Source organism: Bison bison, unplaced genomic scaffold (genome assembly GCF_000754665.1).
Source record: "Bison bison bison isolate TAMUID 2011002044 unplaced genomic scaffold, Bison_UMD1.0 scf7180017864263, whole genome shotgun sequence".
Classification (NCBI taxonomy): domain Eukaryota; kingdom Metazoa; phylum Chordata; class Mammalia; order Artiodactyla; family Bovidae; genus Bison; species Bison bison.
Window position 1 is genome coordinate 2,067,557 of NW_011494835.1, and position 18,318 is coordinate 2,085,874.

Below are 18,318 nucleotides of genomic sequence, written 5' to 3' on the forward strand. Positions count from 1 at the left end.
TTTTTTTAAAAATTTAAAGAACACACATTATGCTAAGTGGAAAAGGCCAGACAGGTTAAATATTGTATGATTCTATTAATATGAAATGCCCAGAGGAGGCAAACTTATAGAGACAGAAAGTTGATTAGTAGTTGTCATTTAGGGGAGAGAAGAATGGAAAGTGACTGACTAATGGCTATGAGGTTTATATTTGGGAGTGATGAAAATGGTGCACAAATTCATGAATATACGAATGCACTGTTTTGTATACTAAAAGGGTGAATTTTATAGTGTGTGAATTATATCTAAATTTAAAAAAATCACTACCTAACAAAGTGACTTCAAGGTGATTTCCTACATGAAGTGGTTAAGGCACATTTCTTTCGACAGAGGCCTTTCAATTATGGTTAGAATTTTCACATTGTAGCCTCATTTCAACATGACTCAGAATTTGGCTAATTGTTAAATAACAAATCAGAGAAATTGTAGTAAAAATATTTGCCTATGCAAGATTTTTTAAAATGCTTCAACCTCTTTGGACTTCTAACTGTAAAAAAGAAAAGAAATTTAGAAAAGAAATCTAAGCTAAAAACTAGATCAGCTATTCAAACTTAGGCGAGAATAGAAAACTAGCAAAATAAATGTATACAACAAATAAATTTGTACAACATTAAAAAATAAGAAACCTTTCAATTTGCAAACTGATAGAAACAAGTAATAATCGCTGATGGATCTGCTAAGCTGTTAAATAAAAGTTTTCTAGGAAACTTTATGATGGGTGGATCAAGCTAATAACTTCTGAACTGAACACTGATAATATCACTATAAATGGAACAAAGCAGATATTATGTCCCTCATGATGGGTCTAAAGAAGTAAGATTATTTCATGACCACTTATGAAGCATTTTGCTAATATACATGCATACATACATATTTAAGTCTCTAACTACCAGTGTATAGACGATATTAGTGGCAGAGGAACAAGTTAAGCAAGTGTGCACAGTCAAATCCAGAGTGTGGGAAATTTTACAAAGCAAATCAAAATCATACAGTCTAACAAATTCATTAAAAAGAGGGGAAACTATTCACAAGAGGCTTGTGAATCATATACTTTATCTTACAAACTGGGACACTTTTGAGAATAAAAGGAAGTTCTATCAATAATTATGCTAGACGATAGGCTTGAACTAGGACCTACTGAAAAGTCTCAGTCCAATGCAAGATACAGACTTTCTTTTTCCCAGTATGTTTTTACTCTCTGTGTATACTGGAAACAGGATCCAATTAGGGAATTTTAAATGTGGTCTGAACATTAAATGATATTAAAGAATCACTCAATTTTGACATGAAGGATAATGCCACTGTGACTAGGTTTTGTTAAAAAAAAAAAAGTCCTTATTTGTTAGCGCTATACATCAGAGTGAATGTAGCTGAGATGATATGCATCTGTTTTGCTTTAAAACAGTGGCGGGGGTGGGGTTAGAAAGTGCGGTGGGGAGGATATATGTAATAGTATTGGCAAAATGTTGATAAATATTGAGGCTGTGTGATGAGTTCCTGGGGATTCATTATCCTGTGCTCTCCATTTATGTATACTGGAAAATTTTTATAATATACAGTTTCTTTAAAAGCTTAATATCACCCAGCATGGCAGAGACAGTTCTGGCTTTGACTTTCTTATAATGACAGATAACACTCCCACAACTCCCACTTGCCAAAAAAATACTGTTTAGGCTTAGTCCTTATAAAATGGACATGTCAAAGGGAAACCTTTAAAGGGGAAACAAATGGCTTGGCTCAAAGGAAATGTAAAAATTCATTCTGACTTTCCCACTGGAAGTGCTCTCAGAGTTCGTTTCTGGACTCACAGTGGGTGGTTATGGTACACGCGGGCACTGGGATTTATAACAATTCATTGATGAGGGGCACACAGCTCTGAACATTAAAATGAGTCAGCAGCCCCAATTTGAGATTATCCTCCATTGTTGTTTAGTTACTTCAGTCGTGTCTGACTCTTTGTGACCCCATGGACTATAGCCTACCACGCTCCTCTGTCCATAGGATTCTCCAGGCAAGAATACTGGAGTGAGTTGCCATTTCCTCCTCCAGGGGATCTTCCCGACCCAGGGATCAAACCCACATCTCCTGCATTGCAGGCAGATTCTTTTCCCGCTGAGCCACCAGGGAAGCCCTCTGACCCTGTTACCAGGAGTTTTTCAAGGCCTAAGGATAGAGAAACAATAAACAAGCTGCAATAAAAATAAAATCTCATACCATGAAAATAAATATTCTTCATACTTGGCAAATAATAATAATAATTTTAACTTTTGTCAGATATGAAATAAAATTTATTTTATAGGGTAGGAGAAACTTCATAAGCTGTATCTGAGTGATACATGGTATGCCATTGGTTAAGTGTCTATTTGAATCATGTACTTCAAGTATATTTTTTGTTTTTTGGGGGGGACTGCTGTGAGTAGCCCAAAGCCAAAATACCATCTAAATAACTCCTCATCTTTACTTTGAAATTCCAGACCAAGTTAAGTGAAAGTATACAGACTGGCCTTTAAAATGTCTTAATATTTGCAGCACATCTTTTAATACTTTTGGACTCGCCTCCTATTTAGACCAGTGAAACAAATTACAATGTTTTCTTAGATCCCAGCCCCATCAACATTTGTCATTTTCAAATAATGTAATTTAGCAAAGTTTTAACATAAAATCTGACATATAGAAATAAATTCTGTTTCAGACACAATGGCATTTATAGGAATCAAAGAAAAGCCTTCATGGGAAAAATAACAGATATTATACCAATTAAATCAATTTCAAAGGATGTGAAATATAGTTTGCAAGAAACTTTAAGAAATGTACACAGAACTGTCATTTTCACAAGCTCTGGTGGTTTAGAAGTTCCAGCCACCAAGTCTAAGAGGAGGTCTGCTTTACAAACACAAGGCAGTGTCTCTGAATTTCTGAGAAAAATGTGACCACCAACACCAGCTCGAGATGTCTTAATGTTCATTTTCTTTCTGATTAAAGGCACCTAAATACATTTTTTTTTTTTAAAGATGAAACATGAGATGTTAGGATAAATAGAATATTACTTTACACCTAAAGCAATGCAATGGCACCCCACTCCAGTACTCTTGCCTGGAAAATTCCATGGATGGAGGAGCCTGGTAGGCTGCAGTCCATGCGGTCGCTAAGAGTCAGGCATGACTGAGCGACTTCACTTTCACTTTTCACTTTCATGCATTGGAGAAGGAAATGGCAACCCACTCCAGTGTTCTTGCCTGGAGAATCCCAGGCACGGGGGAGCCTGGTGGGCTGCCATCTCTGGGGTCACACAGAGTCAGACACGACTGATGTGACTTAGCAGCAGCAGCAGCAGCAAAGCAATGCAGGAGACCCCGGTTTGATTCCCGGGTTGGGAAGATCTACTGGAGAAGGGATATACTCTAGTATTCTTGGGCTTCCCTTGTGGCTCAACTGGTAAAGAACTCGCCTGCAATGTGGGAGACCTAGGTTCGATCCCTATGTTGGGAAGATCCCCTGGAGAAGTGAGGCAACCCGTTCCAGTTGTTGTTTTCTTTGATTCCTATAAATACCATTGTGTCTCCAATTCTCTCTGGCCTGGAGAATTTCATGGACATGTGGTCCCAAAGAGTTGGACACGACTGAGTGAGTTTCACTTCACTTCAAAGCAGTCAACCATAAGTTTGAGTCATGTCTTATGAATCAACAACTTGGATCCTCCAATCTATTATTTGTGAAAGTGCGTTTATGGCCATAAGGTACACACCATGAAATTTTTGGATCATAACTATCATAGAAAACCAAGCCACATTTTCATATTGAAACAGTAACTTTGATACATTATTTATAGTTGATTTAGAACCCCCTCTACCTGCCCCCAATGTCCCAGGAGGAGAACGTATGTTAACATATACTTAAACCATACCAGTTAGAGTAATAGTCAATGAAATTACAAATTTGGTTAGCAGTGGGTTATTGCAATGAACAGACAATACTTCCATAAGCTCAGTAAACTATTTTGTAATTTGGTGGACACAGGAGAAAGGAGACTAAAAGAAGAAGTGCAAAATTAAACTGTGACTAAAATAGTTACATAGGATTTCAGTGCAGCACTGTGAATTTTCCTGTATTTTTTTAATGATATACAAGAATACCATAGCAGAAGGAATATTAAAAAGTACACTTTCTCAAAGTGAAGATTTAAATTTCCTGCAAGTAGATTAAAAAATAAAAAAACACAAACCATAAATTCTTGGTTGCATTAAATATATTTAACTGTATACCCTTGTTTTCCTATTTCAAAATTTTATATTCCTAGAAAATAATGCCTATCCATAGCTAATGTGTTGATTATTTAGCAGCAGTAAAAATAGAGGCAATTTTGATTATTACAGTGGGAGTAATGAACTAGATTGCAATGAAGTCAAAACCAGTTTGTTCCTACAGGACCTCTATAAGCCTTGTATTTTTGTCTGCTACAGATATAGTAAAATCCTTGATCTGGAAACCCTAAAGTTTCTTACCAAGCTTACTGTCTCAAATATTGCAACACAGAAGTGGTATCAATACTTACTAACATGATCGCCAGGCACACACAAAGAGCGAGCGGACACACAAATAGTTTCAAGTTTATAGTATGGTCCAGTTTGTGGATATACACAGACTTCCATCAAGCTGCTTCTAACTCATAGCTACAGTGTCCAAAGGTACAAAACATTAGTGAGTGCACCTTCCTCAAAGTATTCATGTTAGCAAATACAAGATCCTATCGCAGGTTTGTGAAGTGGGCATTTTGAGCCCTATTTTATAAACATGAAAACGCAAGTTCGACTCTTTAGCCTCAAGCCAACGGTCAGGCTTTTCTAGCAGCGGAGGAGGAGAGGCCCCCAGAGGCACTTACTCTTCGTTCAGGGCGCAGCGCCGGTTGGTGAGCATGCCGTACTTCCTTAGTGTCTCGGTGAGCTCCGAGTACAGCTTGTCAGCCAGAGAGACTGGGATGCCTTCCCACACCAGGATGAGAATCACGATCACCGCAGCCTCACACGTGTGGCCAGCTCGCTCCCGCACCAAGCACAGTAGCTTCTCCTCGCTGCAGCTTCTGCGAACCACCTGTTCGGGTCACCATTCCACCCCAACACCCCCACCCCAACCAAAACAAAACAAGGGTCACTTGCAGCAGAGAAGAGCATTGATTGATGTCTGTATATTTTCTCACATCTGGTCACAATTAGGTTGACATCTATCAGCACATGCCACCTGCCTTTTGTTGCCCATCTAGACACCGGGGCTTACCCTGGGGTCATGCAAATGCAGGCAGCAGCCCCTCCCCAGGACACTGCAGGCAGTGCTCCCTGCATTAAAGCCAGAGCTACACGGGCAAGACTTTAAAGTTCCAGGGCTTCACAAATGACAAGATAAAGATTAACCGCAGGTTTTTAAAGGATTAAGGACCTCACACGCTGGGAAGAATTGTACTTCTAGTAGGCACCTGAACAGACCTCCTCCTCGCCATTAAGTTCTTTCAATTAAGTACAGTTTGTACATGGTTTTAAACTGCCTTTTTCTTAAGAGATGACACAATGATAAATATAAGCAATATTCCTTTCAACTGGCATAAACGACTGTCTGATCTGGGCAACCCAATTCTCAGGGTTAGATGAATGAATCAAAACGCCCAAGACTGAGGATCAAAGGCCTTGTCAAGTCACACTTACCCATTTGGCAATAGGACATCCCTGAGAACTTTTGCCTTCTTTACCAGTATAGATGACTCTTTCAATCCTAATAGCTTTACCCTTCTGTCCAAACCTTAAAGAAATCCACAGAAACACACACACACATAAAATTAGCAAATGAATCTAAGAGGCAACCAAAATACTGAACATTTGAGCATAATTTTATTCTATGATCACATCCTGAGAAATGAATAATTTATTAAAAACAGAACTAAGCCAAGGAAACTGGATAACAGACTAAAGCCTTGTATCTCTTTAGTAGCAAAATATATTGATAATTGTAATGAACTATTTTGAAATTATATGTTGGGTAAAAATAATGGGGACGCTTATTTTTATACATAATTTCACAAAGCACAAAACTTTTCCAAGTTTGTTAAATTTAGTCTTCCAAGATATGTACTATTTGATTTGTCCTTTGCTGAATTTAACCATTTTAAAACTTGGGGAATCTTAATAGATTTTAGTTAGAATCTATTCCTCTAAGACTCTCTCTCACATTGTTTAAAAGGCTTTCAAATACCTAGTATCCGGCAATTTTGAAACTATGGAATAATTCTAGAAACAGATTATACTTTCCTTTATGACCAAGACACTACTTACTACTTGCTAATAAAAAAGGGCACTTAGGAAAATTCACAATTTTTGCCAGGCTACGAGATGATTATTTAGTGAATTTCTATATGCTAATTTAGAAATAAATAATTTAGAATTGGGGCAACAATGATACAGAATATATCCTTGCTGCCCAGAATGCTTCCTAATGTATTTTAATGATAAAACTGCCTACCTCTTAAGAAAAGGCACCCCAGCATAACAGCAGCTCAGCGCTGTTGACACCTATATGAACGTCTCTCTCCCCGCTGATTATCTCAGTCTTCTACATGCAGGAGTAACCATGTAGACTCAGGTGAATACTTGCATACTCATGACTAACAGTTAAACATAAATGTAGCTATAAATAGAATCTGTTCTATTTCTGTTCAGTACATCATCCTTGCTCTCTGCTCATACCGGTGGACAACTTCCTTAGAGATCGCTACTCGTTTACAACTCGAGGTGAACTGAACTCAATGGTTCCTTTCTTATACCACCTTTCCCCTCTTTCTGACAGTTTATCATCAAGTGGGAAAACCAGAGCGGGGCCTCTCTGTGCAGCCCACGCCAGCACCCTTATGCCTGGCAGGCTGGCTGGCTGGCTGGTTCTTGTCCATGCCTGGGTTTTCTGGCATCCATCTCAAAGTGGGCAGCCTGTGCCAGCTTGCAGACTATTAGTCCTGTCAAATATTGTGACTCTCTGGTGAATAGCACAGTGTGTAGCGTTGGCAACCCTGGAATAGCTAAGCCTACTAATAATTACTCAGTTTACAATTGTTTACTGCTTTGTATGTGAAAGCTGGAAAAATTCTGACATATACAAAAGGATAACCGTTCATCTGCCCTGTGCCTTTGTGTTAATTACCTTTCTTCCATGATTTCTCTAATAGCTGCCACATTAGGACCTGCTCCTAGATGGGTATAAAAAGGACCTTCATCTTTTTCAATAATTTGCTCTGTTGAGATAATAGAAGATTATTATTTTAGACCTCAATTATACTAAATATAAAGGCTACATCCACAAAGCTTATCCCCCAACTGTACAGTAAGGGCCCTAAATGTGACTTTAAACATTTTTTTTTTCCTTTAAAATGAATTGATGGACGAATCTATTAAAAAATGTGCCAAATAATTAAGTATATGTACATTCTGCCTGTCGGATAAAAATATATTAAATACATTTCAGATATGGGATAAGGAGCTATTTTAAACCAAGTAAGTGGAACTAAACAAAGAAAACAGTGAGGGAATTAGAATATATTATATGTAATATCAACTACAATCCAATTTTTTAAACTGAACAAAAAAATTACAGCTTACTAGAAGCCTGCCTGCTATTTGTATGTTAAAAGATTAAAATTAAAATCTCCTGTCCTATCTCACCCCCAGGATCTTTGTTCAGTTTATTGTCAAGAAACCTTTTTCTCCTCTTCTTTCCCCACAACATTCAATCACTCTGTTTTGAAAATAAGAACACTGAATCCAGATCCATGTTGGTATGTACTTTAGAACAACTTATGATGAGAGAAAACTTGAAGAGAGGGTCAGATAAAAGGAAGAGGCTCTTGCATACCATCAAAGATGACAAGTGAGGGAAAAAAGGGTTAGTGTGACAGGAGCGGGGCGTGGAGATGAGGATAACTTACCCAGTGCTGTCTATGACATGTGTGGCACGTTAGCCCCATGAGGCAATAATATTAACCACACGCCAAGGGGCAGTATGGTCCTCCCTCCATCCTCCTATCAAATGTGGGGTGTCCCATTGTGAGAAGGATAACATGGAGTGGGTGGACTATTAGCTACAGTAGTTTAACTGGTTTTTACAAATGTCTTCTACTGTATCCAACAACGGACCTATCACGCATCTTGAATTTTAACAAAAAGAAGCTTTTTTTTAAAAAAAAAAAAAAAGGGAAATACCATATTTTCTATCAAATAGATGAAATTTTAAAGAGAAAATATTATCAAAATAAATATAAATCACACAATGTTTTAAATGAATACACAGAGAAAGGGCAACTTTATGAGTATTTAGAACTTCAGCATTATAATTTCCCCCAACTCACTGAGGCAGAAGGATGATCATTTCCCCCTTAACTGGAAGTTAACCTTGTAAGACTACTAATATATTCAACCTTGAATTAAAAAAAAATATTAAAAGCTCCTACATCAATTTGCATATGGCAGTTACTTTGCCATTTTAATGAGATGATTTTACAGCTTGGGTATCTCGCCAGGAGTTGATACACAAAGAGTCAAATAAATTGATTAGTCTAAAACAGATACCTTTATATTTTAAAGGGTTTGAAGGTAGGGACAAATGAGCATGCACAATCATTTTAATTTTTTTTTTTTTAATTTGAGTGTAAATGAAGTTCTCTCTTGCACAGCACAAGCATCTGTAATTTAAAGACAAGAAATGTAAGCTTCAGGTTTTTATGAGCCTTCACAAATTGCTGCCAGACTCAAGATTTTTTAAAAAAGAAAGAAAAATCCCATATCTGAAGACAAATTTGCTAATCCTGGATAAATACCATGTGTCTCAGTATATTTCTGGCACTTACCTACACATCTGCATGATGGGAAATCATACTGAGTCTTGACAGGTGTATCCAATAAATTTTTTATAGGAGTATCTAGTAATTTGGAAGGTGACTCTAAAAAATTATTGAGAACAGAACCAGCTGTTCTTTTGGTTGGTGTCTTTTCTGAGGAAGGCGTTGCTTGCTGCTCTAAAACTGGGGTGTGGCTCTCAAGTTCTGCGGCAGTGGTTTGTCTAGTTAAAACCGTGACTGGCCCTGACATTTCAACTTTTACTTGCTTCTGTGATTTGAGATTAAGAGCCTTATGGTCAAATAATGATTTGACCTGAAATTGCTTCAGATGCTGCTCCATGGTCTCAAGGATGCTCCGCTGCTGCACACTGTCACAGCTGGGAGGTGGAATCTCTTGCTTGGGTATCTTTTTCCACATTTTATTTTCTGGCTGTGCTGACAGGGGCCGCATACAGGCATGGGGTTTGGATCCAGGCTCGACCTTAATCGGCCTTTGCATCTGACTATGGCAAGACTCGGCTTGGAGTTGTGTTTGCTGCTGTTCTTGCTTCTGTAAGAGGCGCCACCTCAGAGCAGCATGCTTTTGAATGTCCTTCTGAGGTGGGGTCTGAACATGAGTTCCTGTCTGATCGGGCACAGGGAACGCATTTGCTTGGTTTTGCATCAAGTACCTTTGCTGAGCGAGTTGTGCAGCTTGTTGACCAGACACGTCTTGGTTCCTACTTTTATATCCCTGCAGAACTGAAGCCTGTTGAGGCTTTTGTTCCTGTTGTTGAAAGCACCTGTGAAGAATATCTTGCTTAGGGGTCACATTATTTGGAAAATATTGCATGTGATGCACATTTGGGGTCTTGTTGCCTGCAAACAGTTCAGAATTTACAGTCTGTTCTTTATTGTCTGGAACCAGTTGTATATGGTTTGAACCAGAAATCTGTACTTTGTTTGCATTTGACTTCAAGATCTGACCATAGGGGGAATTTATACTGTTTATATTCTGTACTTGCTCCAGTCCCATTTGGGGATTATGAGTCTGGAACTCACTTGATTTTGAATATTGATCTTCACCAGGAAAGCATTCTTCTACTTTAACCTGGCTGAAGAATGTTCCTTCTCTTGGCTCATCACTGTTGCCCTGGAGATGAGAAAAGGTCTGGGGCATTTGTTCTTTATTCTTCAGCTGTAATTTTTGCTGCTGTTGCTGGTTTTGAGAGAGATGTGAATTCTGGGGTAGTTGTGTTTGTGCTGCCTGCTTATGAGGCTTATGCTGCAAAAGGTGTGAATTTGAGAAGGGTTCAGTCTCTGAAGTCTGTTGATTCAAGTGCTGTCTTAATGTTGGGGGCATGAGTTTCTCAGTCTGGGGATCTGGTCTTTGTTGGAAATGCCATCTCGGGGCACACAGTGGCTGCCTGTGAGTGTCCGGTGAAGGCTCCACTTTGGAGAAGTGCGCCTGGAGTGAGGGGTTTTGGAACTGGAGATGCTGGTCCACTGTACCTTGAGACTGCCCTTGATTCATCTCAACTTGGTACCTTGGTGGCCTCTGCTCCGGCTGCATTATTTTCTGGATATAAGCCTGCCCTGGGAGCCCCCCGGGCGTGTTGGAATTTCCAGTGTATTGTTTGGAGGTCATTTGATTGGAGGGGTTGGACTGATACTGAAGAATTGACCGCAGGGTTGTCTCATTACATTTTAGATGGGATTCTGCTTGACGATAGTGAGGGGCCTTCAATTCAATCCATCCTGGTTTCAGATAGCACTGTGTTGGGAGCATGAGGTCACGTGTTTGTTCCTTGTCTTGACTCTTGAGAATCTCTTGCTGTTTGTGTCCCATCAAATGCTGGCAGTGATCCTGTGGATCTCCACCGCTACGAAGAATCGGTGGGTTAGGCTTGAGATGTTCTGAAAGTTGTCTGGTTTTCTCAGAACCCAATGGAATAGTCATTGTCCCTGGAGTCCGACTGTCATTCTTGTTAACACAATTATTCTGAGGCCTTACTGGAAGCATCAGAGTGGGGTTGGATACATGGGCGGAGGGAGTAGGACTCTGGGGTGGTGGTGCCTCATGTTGACCCTCTATTTTCACTTCCCTTAAAAGAGTTGGGTCACTTTGGTTGGGGTAGTGATGGAGTTCTTCCAAAACCCCATCATTCAGAGTGCCGTTTCCTTGAGAAGGAAGCTGAGGAACCTGCGGAAGAGGAGGAGGGGGAGAAAGAAGCGATTGTGATGGTGGTGGTGTGGTAGTGGCAGAAAAGGAATCCTTAGTGAACACTGAGCTTTGCTTGAAGCAAGCACCATTCATTTCATTTTGCTTTAAATACCGTTCAGAGCTGCCGCTGGGAGACTGCAAATTGCCGCTGGGACCCAAGCAGAATTCTTCGCCAGAGCCTAGCTTTGCAGTTGCTTGGATGTTACTGTTTTCTGCCAGAGATGGGCGTATCTCAAAAGCGGAATTCTGCTGCTCTGGTTTCTGAAAGGGGCAGGCCCCTAGCGTTGCAGCTGGTTTACTGGCACCATCCGCCTCACAGCTCTCAGTCGCCGCTGCGGCTGGCTCTGGAGGCAGCTCAGAGTTCGAGGTCTGTGGGAAATTGATCTGCCCTGAGGTATGCGCTGGGTGAGTGACCTCACAGGACAACTCATTAGTAGCCTGACTGTTAATGGCATGTATGTGAGATGTGGTTTTCTGCACCGCGATGGAAACACAATCTGGATAATATTGAGACAGTGTTTTTTCCAGGAGTTCACCGTGTGTGTTTTCCATGGAAGAGGCAGAAACTGTAGCACCATTAGGCATGAGCACTGCCTTGTTTTTAAGAAGTAATACAATGTTCTTGTTGTGGTAGTTAGCACTTTTCCCCTCCTGTTCATTCAGAATCTGAAGCTCTGGGTTTTCAGACCCACCGCAATTGTGTGTTGGAAAACTGGTGAAATCTTTCACTTCATTTTCTTGGGCCGCAGAGCTCACAGATTCCCTCCTACCACTCACATCGGAGACATTTGGTTGACTGCTGCCTTTGTCTGGATTTCCTTCTCGGCTTTCCCCGAAGCTCTTTCTTTCTCCATTAGCCTTTTGGTCTGGTTTCAGTTTCTTGTTCTGATGGAGCCCAGAGAGAGAAGGTTCGCTAACTGTGCGTTTTATCCCGCCATTCTGCAGACATCTGGAATACCCTCTGCCTTCCTGTATGAAATCTGGACTCACGCGACTCTTTTGGCTTCCTTTCATGTGGGGTATTCCATAATAACTTTTCAAAGACGGCCACTTGCTGTCTCCATTCACTTCCAGATAAGGTCTCTCGGTTAATGGGCTTCCATTCTGGAGCTTTCTCGCCAGAGGTTCTGTCTGGCAAATGGGAGACGGAGATGGTATCAGGAATGGACTTAGTCTGTTGCCCTCAACATGGTTGGTTCTGTCCTGTTCCATCAGGCTTGCTTCGGGGCCATCCAAAAGGCTGCCCTCTGAATGAATTCTAAAGAGCACAGAAACAAAAAAATAAAGTACATTAATATATATCTAACACTAACAGTACACCTTACAGAAAAACTGTGGCCTTAATAATATTGCTATTCCTAGACACAGCCAACTGTGATACTCCTTTTCATGTCTCAAAGTGACAGTCAAAAGCTACTCAGGATATGCTTATTCTTGTCTTCCCAGCAACCCTCAAATATTTATGTTCACAAAAAACAAAGATCAAAATCACCAGCTAATGTGAGAAGTTCATACTGTATTAGTAAATATTATCAACTTCCTTGCCAAATAATTTTTCTTGTCAAAATGCTAAGAACAACAGAGGAAGACTACCTCCTTTCTTTCTTCTCTAGCACCTTACATATCCAATCGCTTGCTAAGTTCTATCAATTCCATTTCCTGTGTATTCCTGGAATTATCTTCACTGCAATTTAGTGGCCAGATCTACGTTATCTTGCTTCACTATCTACTGCAGTAGTTTTTTAAAAAGATTTTTCTCTCGAACCCAGCTTGTCCTCTTCCCAGTCCTGCAAGGATCCTTCAAACTGCTATCAAAGGGAATGTTCTAAAATGCAAATCTGGTGTCATACCCTTCTGCACACACTTTGGTGGTGATTTGGTTTCTAAGTTGTGTCTGAGTCCTGCAACTCCATGGACTATAGCCCACCAGGCTCCTCTGTCCATGGGATTGCCCAGGCAAGAATGCTGGAGTGGGTTGCCATTTCCTTCTTCAGGAGATCTTCCCAACCCAGGGATCGAACCTGGGTCTCCTGTATTACAGGCAGATTCTTTACCAACTGAGCTACCAGGGAAGCCAGCACACTTTAGTAACTCTTATTGCCTGCATCAGCAGTTCTCAAACTCTTTACCCAAACACACCTGGAAGACAAGGCACGGTCCCTGCAGTGTTAACACTCCAGGGGATGAGGTATAGGGGTGAAAGTATAATTTATATGCCCTTTCTCAGTGATTCTGTATTTTCCTCTATAGGATCCGGCTGGCTCCTCCTTCTGCGAATTCCTGCCTAATAGACATGGTTTTTCATATGCAAGTTTCCATTCTTCTGTCCTCCTACTTGCTCCCACAGATTATACTCCAACCATAACAACTGTTTATAAATACCCAAACACTGTAAGCTCTTTCAGACCTCCACACTGTTGTTTTATCTCCTAGAATGCCTTCCTAGTCCCTTTATCATGCCCAGTGACTTCTGTATCCAGCTAAAACTGTCTCAGATCACCTTCTCTAGGGATTCCCTCCTGATTTTCCAGAAGAATTAATCACTCCCATTTCTATTCTCCTTCTTTACCTTATATATAGTCTACTGCTGAACACATCACATACAATTGTGTCTTGCTTGGTCTCTATTACTGGGCTGTGAATTCTTTAAAAATATCCTACTCTGTTTATTTTTGTGCTTACTATAGAGTAAACATCTAATCAGTTTCACTTAGACTGATAAAACTTTATTCATCTTGAGTTCATTTCTTTATTCAGTCATTCATTCAAACATTTTTGAGACCAATATTGAGGGACATTTCAAAGTCCAAATAATAGGATGAAATGGGCACTAAAAATAAAAATATAATCCATTATATAAAGTGAATGCTGCCCCATTTATTATGGAGTCATGCTTTATTTTCCCACAGTTTTTCTCATTAAATTTATTTTAAGGATGTAAGCAGAAAAAGAAATCAAGACTATTTTCCCTTTGGGCTATAAAAAAAGGTCTATTAAAATAGCCACTGCTTACTAACCAGGACAAATGAAACAGAGGAAGAAATAAATATTGGAAAGCAACACTAAAGTTACCATTTGCAGCGAATAAGATTGTACACTGGCCAACCAAGAGAATCAACTGAAAAACTGTTCCAAAGGATAGTAAAGGAGCTAGAGAAAAAAACCAACCACCTTGGTACCTAACAGCAACAACTAGTCAGAAGCTTTGGTGAAATAAAAAACTGTAAATTTTTTTTAAACACGAAGAATACACTTAAAAAGATATGTGAAGGACCTATCTGAATAAAACGTTAAAACGAGACTGAGGGATCTACAAACACAAACACAAAACAAGTAGAAAGGTAATATATCTTCTTACACAGCGGTCAAATCAACCAATTCATTTAATACATTTTCATAAAAATACTAGCAGAATGTTTTGAGGAATTAAGAAGCCAGACTCTAAAGTTGATGTGGAAAAAATAAACAAATTGGATATCCAGGAATAATGTGAAAGAGAATGGTAATGCAGCCTGAGCAGGGCAGTAGCCAAATTGAAAGATATTAAAAAGCAACAAAAGCTCTACTTAAAACAGCTTGTACTTGCACATCATTAGATAATAGGGTGTTTATAAGACCAATGGAATAGAATATAAAGAAATAGATTCAAACACGCATAGAAATATGGCATGAGGTAATGTTAGATAGATAGGATAGTATTCTGAAAAAATGATGAAGTTGGATTAATTCCTTATACCTTATACCAAAATGCATTCTAGATAGATTTAACATCTGAATATGGAAAACAAATCACCAAAAAATTTAAAAACAGTCTTACAAAACTTAAAAGCATAATCTAATGACTGGAAAAGTTCTTTGTGACACAAAATCTAAAGCCATGAAAGATGAGGAAGTTCAGTAAAATGTATGCATGCAAACACAAACCCCTAGGCAAAGTTAAAAGTTACATAATACTTTTCTTGTAAGACTCATACAAATTGACAGAAGAAAAAAAAATCAACCATCAAATAGAAAAAATGAGTCAAAACTAGTACAAACAACATAGAGGAGATTTAGCAATAGCTACAGAATTTCGTAAAAACTTCCTTTGATTCTTCAGTTTTAAAAACTTTTCTAACAAACATGCTCATATATATGTGTTAAATGATGTATGCACAACGTTTTGCATTAGCAAAAGTTTGGAAACAACCTACATTTTCAGATAAAGTATTTCCAAGTAATTAAATGAAATAAAGAAAGCTGCAGGACAGTATGTATAAGAATGCCACAACCTGTACATTTACAAGAATAAAAATAAAATGAGCTCTGGTTTAAATACTTCGCTTCCAGGAAAAGGAATGGAGAGGCTGGAAAACAGCACTGAGAGGGAGATTGCCTTTAACTGTGTCATTTTATAACATTTAGGCATGCATATAAATAAATAAAACTTTAAAGGTCATAATTCATAATGGACAAAGAAAAACAACAGAACAAAGTGATATCTTAATTTCTGCTGGACCTATTTCCTTTCAAATATTAAGAGATGGCCTAGATGTGCAATAGTCACTAGTCACAAATGGCCATTGGGCCTTTGAAACCTGTTTAGTCCAAGTTGAGTAGTTTCATAAGTATAAATACACAATGTATTTCAAAGAACTTAGTGTGGGCCAAAAAATATAAAATAAGTCAGTTCTTATTTCATGCTGAAACAATGTCATATTGGATATAATAAGTAAAAACAGGTCATTTCATTTGTTTCTTTTTACTTGTTTTACTGTGAGTACTGGAAATTTTTAAATTTCCAATGTGGCTTAGGTTGCATTTCTATTGGGTAGCTCTAAGCTAAACTGATACTTGTAATCATTGATAATCTTTAATAAAATATAACCTTTAGCTTTCAGAATCATTAATATTGATTTATAGTCTTTGATATAGGAGGTTTCTCCAAAATGAGGGCATTACCATTTTTCAAAAATTAAGAAGCATATGAGAGCAGCCAAGATGGCAAATTAGAAGGAGCTTAATGAGCACACCAAAATCACAACAATCTACAGAACAATCCTTGAAAAAGACTGAAACCTACCAGAAAACACTTCCTACAGTTAAACACGTACAGACGGAACCACAACCAGCCTAGTGGTGAATTCCCAATATAATCAAATCCCATACCCCTCAAGTAAACAACCCACAAACCGGAGAATAATCATATCACAGAGGTTCTCCCACAGAAGTGAGAGTTCCATCCACACCAGGAAGAGGAGCCCTCTAGAGCATTTGGCTTTGAAGGTCAGTAGGGCTTGACTGCAGAAGCTCCCCAGGATTGGGGGAAACAGAGGCTGTTAAAGAGCACACACAAAATCTCATGCGCACCAGGACTCAGGGCAAAAGCAGCAATTTAATAGAAGCCCAGGCCAGACCTACCTGCTGGTCTCGCAGGACCTCCTGGGGAATGGTGGTGGATATACTGGGGAACATTCATCTGTGTAAGCTTTCCAAGAGGCTGATGTTTTGGCACCAAGACCTGGCCCCATTCAATAGCCTTAGGCTCCAGTGGCAGGGTGCCTCAGGCCAAAGGACAAACTGGATGGGAACGCAGCCCCACCCATCAGCAGAAAGGCTGCCTAAAGACTTCCTCAGCCCACAGCCTGAGAATGATGGGAAAAAAATTTGCAGATAATGCTACCAATAAAGGCTTAATTTTCAAAATGTACACACAGCTCATACACCTTAATATATGTACTAAAAAAAAATCCAATCAAAAGATAGGCAGAAGACCTAAATAGATATTTCTCCAAAGAAGACATACAGATGGCCAACAGGCACATGAAAAGATTCTCAACATTCTTAATTATTAGAGAAATAAGAATTAAAACTACAATGAATTATCACCTCACACCAGTCAGAATGGCCATCATCAGAAAGTCTACTAATAACAAATACTGGAGAGGGTATGGAGAAAAGGGAACCCTCATACACTGTTTGGAGAAGGCAATGGCACCCCACTCCAGTTCTCTTGCCTGGAAATCCCATGGATGGAGGAGCCTGGTAGGCTGCAGTCCATGGTGTTGCGAAGAGTCGGACACGACTGAGATACTTCACTTTCACATTTCACTTTCATGCATTGGAGAAGGAAATGGCAACCCACTCCAGTGTTCTTGCCTGGAGAATCCCAGGGACAGGACAGCCTAGTGGGCTGCCGTCTATGGGGTCGCAGAGAGTCAGACATGACTGAAGCGACTTAGCAGCAGCAGCAGCAGCAGCATACACTGTTGGTAGGACTACAACTGGCACAGCTGCTATGGAGTTTCCTTAAAAAGCTAAAAAAAAAGCTACCATATGATCCAGCAAGCCTACTCCTGGACATATATTAGAGAAAACTCTAATTTGAAAATGTATATGCACACCAGTTTTCACAGCAGCACTATTTACAATAAGCAAGATGTGGAAGTGACCTAAATGTCCATCAACAGATAAATGGATAAAGAAGATATGGTAGGATCTTCCCTGGTGGCTCAGTGGTAAAGAATCTGTCTGCCAGTGCAGGAGACATGGGCTGGATCCCTGGTCCAAGAAGATCCCACAGGCCACAGAGCAACTCAGCCTGTGAGCCACAACCATTTAGCTTGTGCTCTAGATCCTGGGAGATACAACTATTGAGCCCATCTTAGAGCTGGTGCTCCACAAGAGGAGAAGCTACCACAATCAGAAAGCTATGCACTGCAACGAGGACTGGCCCCTACTCACTGCAACTTGAGAAAAGCCCACGTGTAGCAATAAAGACCCAGCACAGCCAAAAATAAATAAAATAGAGAAGAGGTGTATATATTGAATATTTATAATGGGAGAGTTCCAGAAAAACATCTATTTCTGCTTTATTGACTATGCCAAAGCCTTTGACTGTGTGGATCACAATAAACTGTGCGAAATTCTGAAAGAGATGGGAATACCAGACCACCTGATCTGCCTCTTGAGAAATCTGTATGCAGATCAGGAAGCAACAGTTAGAACTGGACATGGAACAACAGACTGGTTCCAAATAGGAAAAGGAGTACGTCAAGGCTGTATATTGTCACCCTGCTTATTTAACTTTTATGCAGAATACATCATGAGAAACGCTGGACTGGAAGAGAAACAAGCTGGAATCAAGATTGCCGGGAGAAATATCAATAACCTCAGATATGCAGATGATACCACCCTTATGGCAGAAAGTGAAGAGGAACTACAAAGCCTC

The 18,318-nt window shown here is 39.6% G+C and overlaps 1 protein-coding gene across 4 annotated transcripts in view; it reads right to left on the minus strand.

Annotated features, from left to right (window-relative positions):
- TET2 (tet methylcytosine dioxygenase 2) overlaps window positions 1–18,318 on the minus strand; it is a 142,144-nt gene that overhangs the window by 30,760 nt on the left and 93,066 nt on the right. For 3 of the 4 annotated variants that reach the window (XM_010848258.1, XM_010848257.1, XM_010848259.1), the window contains exons 3-6: window positions 8,915–12,366; window positions 7,216–7,306; window positions 5,733–5,826; window positions 4,919–5,127 (exon numbers count right to left, since the gene is read on the minus strand). In XM_010848258.1, coding sequence (XP_010846560.1) covers window positions 4,919–5,127; window positions 5,733–5,826; window positions 7,216–7,306; window positions 8,915–12,320 — 3,800 coding nt within the window. In that variant the 5' untranslated portion in view covers window positions 12,321–12,366. Of the gene's footprint in view, window positions 1–4,918; window positions 5,128–5,732; window positions 5,827–7,215; window positions 7,307–8,914; window positions 12,367–18,318 lie in introns of those variants that run through there. The other variant, XM_010848260.1, reaches the window with a different exon arrangement.